Genomic DNA, 12,415 nt, shown 5'->3' on the forward strand with positions numbered 1-12,415 from the left:
ATCCTAGTGTCATGTTTTAACAGTGACCCTGCCCCCTTGTGGCAGTGTCATGCCTTGCGCCCCTGTCCCCTTGCTGCTGCAGGCTGCGACGTGTTGGAGTAGCAGCTCTGTGCTCTGCTCCAGCACCGCTCTCACTAGCTCCTGCTCCTCTCTGGAGAATCTGCCCAAGACGTGGTGCTCCACCGACACCTTCCCCACAGGCCTGCCAATACCGATCCTCATGCGCGGCATCACCTGAGACGGGCACAAGCAGCATGTTCATTAACCGGCTTGGGGAAAATGGGGTTTCTTGAAAGACATTGGCCTTTGATATATCTTAAAGACACACGTGTATTTTCACAGTCCTATCCTTATTATCACAGCAGAAATATTCAATGGAAATAGAAATGATAATCTTTGTGATCAGCATCCCTGGGGGAATCATGCAGGACAGTGTTCTCAACCCTGGTCCTCGGGGCCCACAGAGCCTGCTGGTTTTCATTCCAAATGAGCTCTCAATTACTTAACTAGACCCTTAATTGAACTGATAATTTTCTTAATTAGACCTACTTAATTGTTTTGGGCTCTTAACAGTTGCAGATTTCTAGTTACTTATAAAATGTTACAGCTAACTTTAAATATGCAACTGTAAAGAGTTGAAAACAATTAAAAAGGTCTAATTAAGCAAATTATCAGTTCAGTTAAGGGTCTATTTAAGTAATTGAGAGCTCGGTTGGAATGAAATCCAGCAGACACAGTGGGGCTCCAGGAGCAATGTTGAGAAACACTGATCTAGGTGAAAGTCATAGCAGATTTTGTTTGTAAAAAAAAATAAAATAAAATAAATAAAAAGATCTCTATCGTTGGTATGTCCTGAGGTTAAAAACTCACCTTTAAAAACTTAAGATTATCAAAGAATACAACTGTGTTCCAAACAATACCTCAATGTGTACAGTCTACATTCGTCGCACACATTAGGTTGATTTCAAGGCCACTATAATAGCAAGCAGGGTTCATATAAATCAAATTGTTTCTGAGATACTGAATGAGGCTTTGACACTGTGTGGTTAATTAGTGTCATCTTTCCATTATTGAGTAATAACAGGACGGCTGACCTTCATAGAAAACTATGAGAGAGTAGTGTCCGGTTGTTGTATAAGATGCAGTAGTGTTTTTATTAGTCTATTTAGTGGTTTTGGGAGGTTCTGGAAACAAGTAAGAGTGCTCTGGGACTACTACCGTATTTGGTTACATTGTGATCAAATCTTTTGCACATGACTGCACAGAGACACCAAAAAATCCAAACAATCGTATGTCCACTATGTAGTGAACAGTACTGGGTCCTAAAACTAGCAGGTAACCCCAACTCACACAGTGCAAAGTATAGACAATGACATAGAATGTGTATAACCAAGACAGTAGCATTTGAAACCAAGACTAGCACCGGCCAGCTTACGTCAGTTTTCAAGCAGTCCACACAGGAACGAACTCCATTGTGACCCCTGGAAAGCAAAGAGACAACGATTCTGAAAATACATTTATCCAATGGCACTAAAAATATTACTCAGCAAAGTGTGCTGCTGCTTTTTTTTTAGGGTGGGGGAGCTTTTATTCATATGACAAAATGGCAATGTTGGGTTATCCCATATGATAGCCTGCTGTATGTGTGGGTCTTGCAGGAGTGCCGAGGTCTCTTCTCTTTCCACCTTTTGAACAGGTGCAAGTTATCCCTCATATCTAGGGTCCTGGTGGAAGGGCAGATCCAATGCATCTCTGAACAGCACTGCTCACACACACTAAATATGAAACAGCTCTAGATTGTAAATGAAGCTCCACCCAGTTACGACACACTGGTCCACACACACCTCTCATACTGGAATACTGGCAGACCCATCAGGTCCACGTTTTGTTCCTTACCTCGCACTGCCTCCTTGTTTCATTGCGAATTTCCCAAGAGGCTTGTCAAGCTCATCATGAACCAGATAAATGTCTTCTGGCATAATTTTAAATTTCTCAGCTTAAAAAGAAAAGAAAATAATACTAATTCAATAATGTGTTTATTAATGAAACACATATGTCAGTAATATCCCGCCATGGTGGTAAATAATAAAAAGCGCTGTCAGTATGATGAAAAAGAAGATGAGGTGACGCACAAGAGCAGTTCAGAATATGAATGATCCAGCTTCATGAGTCTGAGGGGCGATTATCCAGATGTATGGAGAAATGCAAATGTGACATGTTGATGGACACACATTATGTTAATACCAAGTTTCTTGGTTCTCCTGTATAGGCAAACATGTATGTGTGATATACAGTTGGACAGATGTACAGACAGACACCCCCCTATATCCCCACAAATCTGCTACTATCAATTACTTATCATAAATAATGTTATTATCAAGTTTCATGACAATTTCCAGATATATGGCGATTTTGTGAAGTGCAACATATGACTGCCTCCACTATAGCCTTTGCAGAGGCATAATACTTTGAGATTTGTATTGTAAAAAAGATCAGGGCGCAGTGTTTGGAAACAGCAGCGACTCACCTGCCTTGGCCACGCTGGCTCCATTGATGTTCATGAGGAGACGGGGTTTGAGCAGCAACAGCTGGACCCCTTCCTGCTCGGAGAGGACCAGCTCCCCCGACACCTGCCTGTCAAATCGCCAGTGCTCCGCCACACCCAGCCTGCCAGCCAGCGCCCCCAGCACTGCCATCCCCACGCTGTGCCGCGTGCTGCCCATGCCAGGGTTACCCAGCCCTACCACCTGCAGCACAACACAGGTTTTAAGCATGCACTCACTTGACTTGACTTTGAAGTTCACTATGCTGCATGTTGACTTTTTTTTTTTTTTTGACACTAAGTACCGTATTACTTCGAATTGGCACCGTGCCGTTTATTTAAAATTGTTAAAAACGGCTGCGGTTCTTAATTGAGGGCGGCGTTTATCAGAAATACTATGTTTTTTGAAAGGTGCAGTATTTTATTACATGATTTACGGCATTTTAGAAGCAGCGCTGTGAGAGCCTCCGATCTGCAGCACTATACTCTTGTGTGTTTTTGGGGCTTGAATACAGTACATTTACTGACAGTTAACGACAGCCTATTAGGTGGGAGTTGGGAGGTCAGGGGAGTACTATATTGGTTGCTATGGGGCGGGACAAGAAGAGGGGAGAGAACGGTAGCTGAGTGTGGTACAGTTGAAAAACATTACCTCTGAATATCGGTTTGATTTCTATTAAAACTAAAACATATTCTACTCATTTTTTTTTTTTTCTCACTGTAAATTACCTGCTTGTTTGTAATTTCTCTGTAAGAGAAACTGAAACTAAGTCTTCTCATAGAGAGTAAGCACATTTTTTACTTATTTGTACAGGACTGATTAAAATTCCAATTGAACAAAAAACCAAACACCTAAGCCCCTACAAGAAGATGTCTTTTGTCAGCTTTCAGATAGCCATTAGAGTGACCAGCAAAGCTCTAAGTTCAAGTTTTCACCATCCAAGCTGAGGACGAGGTAAGCAGACAGACATTGTTTTATGCCCAGCTGTGTTGGCACTGAACTCTGCTGTGGGAAAACATAAAAAAGTAGGGCTGCTGTGCTGTAAGTAGTTCATCTTGGGTTGTGCTTCGGGACTGTGTCTGCATTAGAGTATAATACATACTGGATTCAGGCTGCAGTCTCTTCGGGCGTCTCATGCACATAGCCAGAGTTGCGCTTTTCTTTGTTTATTTTTTTTGAGCAGGGGTAGAAAAAAATACCTTTACGTTTCTTTATTGAGAACGGCGTTTATTCGCGGGCGGCGTCTATTAAAAAAACTGATATTTGAGTGAGGCGTTAATTCTAAGTAATACGGTATTTTCTGTAACTAAACATGAGTAATGTGTCATGTGCCCTATCAAAATAATGTATGTGTGTGTGTGTGTGTGTATATGTATATATATATATACATACATACACACACACACATTAGAAAACAAACCAAAAGTAGATCTGACTACTGCCATTAATGTATGTTCCGTTGTGAAATATTACATAATATAATTTTTAAAACCTTTTGCCCTCGAAATATATACCTTTTATACTAAATATAATTATTCTATACCCCATTATCAATTTTTTTTTTTTTTTTTTTTTTTTTTTTTTTTATAATTTATTACCTTGGACCTTTCACTTACATACAATACAAACGTGTCGATTCAAGCCAAACCATCTTGCCCGTTTTTAATATATGACATTATGAAACTTTGAAAGGGTCGTTACAGTCTTACCATTTTCCGGCGTTGCTTCGGGTTCAAAGGGACACTTGTACAGCTCATTTTCTGGGGAAAGGGTTGATAGAGCAGGACCTTGTTCACAAGGCTGATAAACGCCCGTTTCATAATGTTTGCGATAGTACTGTGAACTCGCTTTACCAAAAGTTGCAATTTGGACAGCATTAATCACCCCGTTGTTAACACGAGAGAACTGAAGCCGCTGGTGCCTTAATGTATGATGACGTTTTTTAGCGACAAATACAGGAGTATAGACGTAGGGCGCCATGTTGGTGAGGGCAATGTCAAAATCGGCCAGCTCCCTGAGTTCAGTTTTTGGAAACTAAACGATCAGAAAGAGACATGGAGCGGGTGGCTGCGAGCTTAGAACACGCTTCAAATCAGTTTACACTAATTTGAAGCGCGCCACTCATCTAGCTCGGATTAACAGTGTATTTCATTGACTATTTCATAATGTCACAATTTGTTCAAATCTCAGTCAGTTATGAATTACAATACTTAACACAGATCAAATGATGGAAAGAAAAAGAGACTCTCAGGAACATTTCATTAGATAATGGTACAGTATTCTCTGATGGCTTTCTTGTGTTATTATGTTTATTTAGCAGACGCCTTTATCAAAGGCGAATTACAGAGGCTAGGGTGTGTGAACTGCAGTCATAAACGTCTCATCCAAAAGTCGAAGCACAAGGAGGTTAAGTGACTTGCTCAGGGTCCCACAGTGTATCAGTGAGTGAGCCGAGATTTGAACTGGTAACCTCCTGATTACAAGCCCTTTTTTAACCACTGTACCACCCAGCCCCCTACTACAGGTTAAAATGATTCTGTTCCAGGGTAGATTGGTGCCCTATGGATACAGCATTGTCTGCCGTGTGTGGTGTACTGGAGTAAGGAAATCATATTATATTGTGTATTATTGGCAAAATGTTATGCTCTTTCAGATCTGTAAAATTGCCAATAAAATACATTTCTTCTGGCTACTGCCGCAGTGTTATTATGCAAGCTCGAATGAAAAAGCAAAGCAAATAAAATAATTGTCTCATAGGCTAAACTGAGTGTACACTGACATGTAAATATTGGAAACCAATTCATTTAGAAATCATTTTAAATGATGTATTTACCAAAATTCCAGAACATCTTATCCTGTGTAAAGTCATCACCTGTTTGCAACACACATGTTTATAAGCAATTCCTGAGTTCAATTTTTATTTTTGTGATTTATAACATGTTGATATGCTGTGTGGATTTCTCTTATTATCAGATTCATTCATGAGTAAATTGAACAAAAAAAATAAAAAATACAAATATAAAATGGCAACACGTGTACAGGAGCAACAAAAAACAAACAGGTAAGTTTACTGACTATAACAAGGGAAATGGTTTGTAGTTTATGAAAAATCAATGGGGTGTATTCAGTCTAAATAGCAGCTGATCTAATGTTTGAATCATTAAAGAAGTCTTTAAAAGGAAGTACAGAGTTGGAGTTGGTGGTATTTTAATTATGTAATGCCACCATTTAGATCAATTTTGAACAAATGGTGTTCAAAAATGAATAGACCAACGGTACAGCTGTATATTGTATCGCTATATTTTGTAAATATATTTAGGAATGTCTTTATAATCCACACATTTTAGTGATTATATCGACTTACTAAAGTTCAATTAGCTCTGTTGAAGGGGAATAAAGGATTTTAAAAAATATGATTTGCCAAAGGTCTCCCGTTTTGGGATAGTTGATTTTTGTTTGGGCAATTTAAAAAAAATCTGTGTGAGCACGACGACAGCCGTAGTTGTGTACGGCACTACAGTATTTTGTTTGACTTTATTTTTGTAAATAAAGTTTAGAATGGTTTCATTTTCGATTTTTTATTAATATAACAAAGGTGAAGGACGAGAAATTTGGTAGAATTTTGTGTTTTTGAGTGTACCGTACCAGCAGTTTATGTCCATTTGCTTCAAAGCATCAGAAATTCGTGCATACACTTTTTCATTTCCCCTGGCTCGGCTCGCAGCCAGATTCAGATGTCTTGTGAGGCCGGAGTTTCATTGTTTAGCAAGTGGAGAGACTCAAGGGTCGGCTGTGCCAGTGGGGAAGGGGTATATGACTATCCATCACATTCTTACTTGTTTTAGCAAAGTATACTGCATTTATAATCAATTACTGTTGCAAACAATAAACACTAACAAAAGACATTTTTTAATAGACTAACAAGCAGTTACCTGTATTACCATGTGCTCCAAAATGTTCTCTGAAACACTTCTTTATTTGTTACTGCTCACAAATGCTCTGCACAGTAGTATGCAAATACATTATATGTGAATTTATGTGGAGGTGGTCATTGAAAGACTTTAGACAATGGGATCTATTTCGATACACAACCTGTCCTTGTTGCAATGTAATAATCTATTATGAGGATTCTAAAACATTTAGCAAGTCAGAATAATGCAAACACTGCTAAAATGAGGCCTTTTAACATTAGAGAGTTTCCAAACCACATAACACAAATATACCAGGTCAATACTGCGTTATCTTGCCTGTACAGTATGCTATTACATCTAGCAGATGTAATTTATAAAGATGTAGAATACAGATTTTGTAGATTATGCATTGCCTCAGACAATGTAAATCAGTTCCAGAGATAATCTTGTCTCGCACTACGTGGTGCAGAAACTCTCTTAATAATACTTAAATACTGACATTGGTTTTACAGCATGTCTTTCCCATGCTGGCTCTGGTCAGTGGGGAAATCCCTAAATACCAAGGAATTGGGAACGTTAGGCACCACAGCTGTACAGTTAGTAGAGTGTGCCAACACTTGTATTTTCAGAGTAACTGCCTTTAAGAAGTATTTGGTCAGCAATCAAAACACACCTATTTATTAATGTGACGATTTCAAAGCAAGAATAGCTGCCCTGCCCTCCCCTTTACAACAGGGTGCCGATCAATGTAAATTCCAACTGCAAGCTAAATTTCCATCTCTTCCGGGACCCTGACATTTTTACAGCTGTACTGTAGGCCATAAACTAAAAATACGTGGCAAAACTAGAAAATGCAGCCGATTTGTCACATAAATGCTACTGCTGTGTAAACTGGGACATGTATTTCTTTGTCGAGTTTTAACAGAACTAACACCTTGACCAGGACTACAACCCCACAATTCATTGCAGAGATGACTAATTTCTAAGCAAACTAAGGAAAGTGAAAAAAAAAAAAAAATCATATCAAAAGGATAAAAGATAAGACAAAGGTTGCACTGTTTTATTCAATTTACTTTAACCTAACAACTTCAATTTTCTTAAAGACAATTACTTTGAAACTAGTGGCACACCCCTAACAGTTACACATACAGCACATACTTTATACAGTAGAGATGCCAAAAGATTATTATGTTAAGACACATTCATTCTGAAACTGATTTCACCTGACCACACAATCTGATTTTCACATTTTCTGGTCAGCGTCAATATAGATGCACTACCATGAGTAGATATCACAGGATTGGAGAAATTCCTGGGTTTAAGAAAACCAGGCAAATAGTGACTGTTTGTATATATAAACAGAATCAGGCACAAGGCTCATCTCAGTAGTAACATTTGGAACTTCCTTAACAGGGAAATACTGTACATGCATCTAAATCTATTAATGATTTAATTACAATGCCTGCTTGCAAACCAGGTCGTTAAAAGCTGCATCTACATGAGGCCCAAACGTGTGGCCAACTACAAAGGGCAAGTCTGCGACAGTTGCCTTCAGAGCATCAGTATACTTGGCGTTAGCCATCCAAACTTGTCGACGGATGGCTACTGAACATGCCATTGCCCTACCAGAGAGCTCAGCCTGATGAGAGGACAGTTGGAGGCTGAACTGGGCAATAAGTTTCAGTTCGTTCAGGACTGCCTGCAAGCGTGGCGCAGGTGCTTCGCCAGTGATCTCATCAAGCAGGCGTGTCTGATAATCTGACAGGTACCGGAGATAGTTTGCAGTCCTGGCCAACATACCAGCAGTTTGGTAAACTCGTTCTGCAAGCGCCTCTGTGAACCGCCACTGCTTTGTAGGGGCAGGAGCCTCTTTACTATCTGCTGGCTTCACAGCCTGAAAGATTGCTGACATGAGCCCACTCACCTGAGGCATTCTGTCATAGGCAGGAGCCTGGCATTCATGCAAGCTGTACATCTTAGAATGGACCTCCTTGAAGGGTCTGGATGAAGCTGGGTTTGACCATGTGCTCTGTACTAGGTTTTCGAACTCCGGTACCATGGTTGGATCTGGTGCTATCAATCTTCCTGGTACTGCCGGGAAATCAATTCCCAGGTATTCAGCTGCGCGACAGATCAGGCTTTGCAAGTCATCTGCCAAAAGAAGTTCTTGCATGGAAGGGGTAACATCCGGGAGCAGGGAAGCATCTTCACTATCACCATTATCTTCATCGTCCCCCCCTTCCTCCATACTATAGCCAGCCACAATTGAAATTGGATCCTCCTCAATTTTCACAGTAATTGTGTCAGAATCCATTGATGCAGTGGATCCTGACCAATCCTTGCACGTCGGCTCAGCTTCTGGTCTGAAGGTATCGTCATGTGCAAAATCTGTACCCTGGGTTGAGCCCAAGGATTGCGTTTGCATCACAGAAGGTGCAGACAAGAACTTTTTTTGCTTTTTCTCAAGTGCTTCGACTCGTTGTTCCATAGAGTCCCGCTGGGCCTGCATGGACTGCTGTAGTGCTTGCAGCTGCAAGTGCATGACATCCAGCAGCTGCGATCGCTGCTTCTTTAGCATGTCAGAGAACCGGGCCAACAGCCGGGAGCTGATCTCTTTCTTAGGGGAGAAGCAGTCTGACGAGCTGGAATAAGAAGAGTAAGGGGAGGGGGGGGAGTTAGAGCGGGCACGAGTAAGTCCATGAGACCGCCTGGCATGCTGGGACTGCCTGAAGTGTCTAGATCGACGTTCTGACGAGTGCCTCCTCTTGTGGGAGCCTCTGTGCGAATGGCTTTTAGAGCCAGAATTACTGGAGCGCCGCTCTGAATTACTGGAGCGCCGTTCTGTCCCTGTATTATTCTCCCTTTTTGGTTCGTGGGCTGGTGCCACGTGTTGCATGGAAGACGTGGAAGCAGGTGAACGAATTGTGAACACCATGGGGAGTGTGGATGACTGTGGCGTCAGTGTGGATGTGGCGGTGGATAGAGCAGAGAACAGCACCATGGAGGGCTGACTGGGTGCATCTGTCTGTGGGCTTTTCTTCATCACTGCTGGTAAAGTGACCTCGGCCGATGTACTCACCACAGGCTTTAAAGGGTCAGGTTTAGGAGGAATAGTCTTCTTATCACTAGTCATCTGGTTTAGGAACTTTCGAACCTTAGACAGGCGCTTGTGGCATGCACGCCGTTGAAACTTGGCACAGTGAGGGCACTTGCCACGTTCTGACACAGATGACTTGGCATGTTCCAAGCCCAAGCAGTGCATGCAGCTGCCATGAGAATCAGTAGAAGCGTACCTGTGCTTGCCACAAGCGCACAAGATAAACCCACGGGGAGATGAATTTTCCATGTCTTCAAAGTAGCAGCAGAACAGAGTTAAAAAACCATGAGTGAGGGATGGGCGTCCTCTAGTTCTCTGTGTGTCCCTCTCTCCACCGTCACACAAGGCTGGTGAAGGTTAATGGTGCACAGTGTTTTCTCCTGGAATGACACGCAGAATTAAAATCACAACCAGCAGGGAGAAAGACAGGAATCAATGTTTGACAGAAGAAGAATGATACAAGCAGGCTCACTTACCAATCCTACTGGCTTGGGGAAGAAAAGGAATTGAAAAATACTGAAGAATTCTCATTATTTCACCAATGCCTGCCAGGGTACCAAGACCAGTGCATATTTCTATTTAATTTCTTACAAAGTTTACCCCACCAAAACATCTTACTTTAGTTAGTATCATTATTACGTACATTCTGAACTTGTGCTATGCCAAACATTTGAACACTGAAACAATCTGTGTTAGAAATATACAGTATTTGAAAAAATGTCTGCATTTTTATTTTATTGTTACTGTATTGATTCTATCCTATTGTGAAAGCTCCCTGGACCAATATCTTCAATTGTCTTTTCATATACAGTGATAGTATGATAGTAACATACTACCTGGGTCCCTCCTTATATCCCAAGACTCACAATTACTTAAGAAGAATGTCCGAAACACGTTTTATTCAATAAGTGGGTCTATGGGCAGAAGTACAAATGTACATTTGATATACATATGTACAAGACAAATGTACCTCCCTACATTCTACAGCTAATATGTACTAATGAATCTCCTACCCAAGCTCTATACATACAGAAGCCTCTACATTACAAGAAGCACATGCAAGGGGATATAGTGCCTCCACTATAACCCCATCTCAAGATATACACATGCACACATCTTGATAACCACGAGTATCTGAGTACAGCCTTCATTACAATCTACAGAATCCTTAACCGTGGCTTTTTAAGAGAATACGTGGTGCTAATTGAATGGAGGCACAGTACACTATTTCTAATATGTCTAGAAATCATAAAATGTTTTATTTCAATGTTTTATTGCAGTAAATGTTTATGCCGAGAACCGTTACCTGCACAGGGCTGGTCACTGATGATAAAGAAAACGCACAATGAACTCGGACTGAGTGTATCTGTGCTCTTCAGTTCCAAGAAGATCTAGCACTGTAACTGTAAATAGCAAAACGTCTCCTGAATACTGGATTATTTGACACGGGCAATTGATAACAAAAGCAACAACAATAATACACAAAACATTAAATATGATGTCGTATGTTTAATAAACGTTTCTTTTTTTTGTAGTTTAATTTTGTAGCTGCAGTAATTTGTTTGCACTGTAGTCACACAGTCCAGGCTGCGTTTCGTTTCGAAGAGCTCACTGTACGTTGTATGATGTTACTTTCTTACCTGTGCTCTATAGCTTGGGATTCGCTCCTCGGAAACACACCAAAGGCGTAAAATCCGATTCCCAAGCCTGACTTTAAACATACACGCCTTATAATATGATTTTCAGTGTACTCACTTTTACAAACACACACCACTCGGGAGAATGCGCCTGGAACAATGTTGATGTATTATTATTATTTTTTTTTTTTTGTTCAACACGTCATGTTATGCGACAAAGTGTGCTGTGGAGCGCCATGTTAGTGAGGGCACAGTGTTTGTAATTTGCAGTTTCAATACGAGAATATAGACAAAGAGAAGATGTGATACCTTTTATTGGACCAACTAAAGAATAATTATTCACAAGCTTTCAAGACCTCAAAGGTCTCTTCTTCAGGTGAAAGTAGGAAATAGATTGATGTATACGAGTATATCAATTCCAATCCAATTGAATGGATGCCTAATTTTATTTGACTTAAGCAAGCAAGGGCAAGAGTACAGAAGATACAATTCTCTCTAGGTTTTGTTTCATGTTACTTATTTACGACAAATAAAAGATCAAGAAAAGTCATATAAAATGTAGGAACGCTGCACTTTTTATGAACAGGTACATGCAACATCAGTAATGTTGATATCAGCAAGAACATTGTACATAACAATTCTCAGTATTTATTTATTTATTATATCAAATAGAATTTTTGATAACTGTCAAAACGGCTGTATTGACTTTTTCATACGCTCCTTCTGCCTAAGTTTATGTTCAAACGTTTGTCTACCTAGATTCTATATCATTATTCCGGAATATCTACACGTGTTTATGGATAGGTGTAAAACGATTAGCTGTCGATGTACTTGATCCATGCTGTGATGTGTACAGTAACTGCGGACACAGGCGGAACGCTGCGCTGCATCTGTGTTGTGTTGCGGGACTGTTCAAAAGGCGCATTGGCTCTGAAAGGCTCGGGTTTTTTTTGTAATAGGTGACGTAAATTTAACAGTTAAAATAGTTGTAGGAGTGGTTTTGGTGATTGACTGGTGCCAATTGTACATGCACGTCTGAAATGGGTTGGGCTTGTTTTGAAAGGCGGTACCGCTTTTTTTCCTCGTCACACTTGGCAGCACAGGCTGAAAGCGGTGCTAGGAGTTTGCAATCTGCCATGTGCAGCACACGGGAGCCGGGAGCTTGCAACAGCCGCAGAGACTGCTCCCCATAGGGTTACACAGGCGCAACTGCAACGGCGGTGCCCC

The 12,415-nt window shown here is 40.7% G+C and overlaps 3 protein-coding genes across 5 annotated transcripts in view; 1 reads left to right on the forward strand and 2 right to left on the reverse strand.

Annotated features, from left to right (window-relative positions):
- Nucleotides 1-4,481, reverse strand: LOC121303559 (probable peptidyl-tRNA hydrolase). The gene is made up of 5 exons (XM_041234331.1): nt 4,253-4,481; nt 2,528-2,747; nt 1,897-1,996; nt 1,436-1,481; nt 1-234 (listed from the first exon to the last, which is right to left on the reverse strand). Exons 1-5 carry the CDS (start codon nt 4,418-4,420, stop codon nt 10-12), a joined length of 759 nt encoding a protein of 252 aa, XP_041090265.1. The 5' UTR covers nt 4,421-4,481; the 3' UTR covers nt 1-9.
- The window catches only part of LOC121303556 (tetratricopeptide repeat protein 16-like), a 27,597-nt gene continuing 18,258 nt past the window's right edge, over nt 3,077-12,415 (forward strand). The window contains exon 1 of the mRNA XM_041234326.1: nt 3,077-3,497. The gene's annotated coding sequence lies outside the window, so the exon portion shown is untranslated. The remainder of the gene's footprint in view (nt 3,498-12,415) is intronic.
- Nucleotides 6,430-11,379, reverse strand: LOC121303557. Of its 3 annotated transcripts, none has more exons than XM_041234329.1 (3): nt 11,307-11,379; nt 10,858-10,954; nt 6,430-9,931 (listed from the first exon to the last, which is right to left on the reverse strand). In XM_041234329.1, the coding sequence occupies exon 3, from the start codon at nt 9,798-9,800 to the stop codon at nt 7,908-7,910; it is 1,893 nt and encodes a 630-aa protein (XP_041090263.1). In that variant the 5' UTR covers nt 9,801-9,931; nt 10,858-10,954; nt 11,307-11,379; the 3' UTR covers nt 6,430-7,907. The 3 variants fall into 3 exon arrangements, with proteins under 3 accessions (XP_041090263.1, XP_041090262.1, XP_041090264.1); XM_041234328.1 differs by lacking the exon at nt 11,307-11,379 and adding an exon at nt 11,192-11,290; XM_041234330.1 differs by lacking the exon at nt 10,858-10,954 and having other exon boundaries at nt 11,307-11,366.

The sequence above is a fragment of the Polyodon spathula genome, chromosome 33 (genome assembly GCF_017654505.1).
Source record: "Polyodon spathula isolate WHYD16114869_AA chromosome 33, ASM1765450v1, whole genome shotgun sequence".
Lineage (NCBI taxonomy): Eukaryota > Metazoa > Chordata > Actinopteri > Acipenseriformes > Polyodontidae > Polyodon > Polyodon spathula.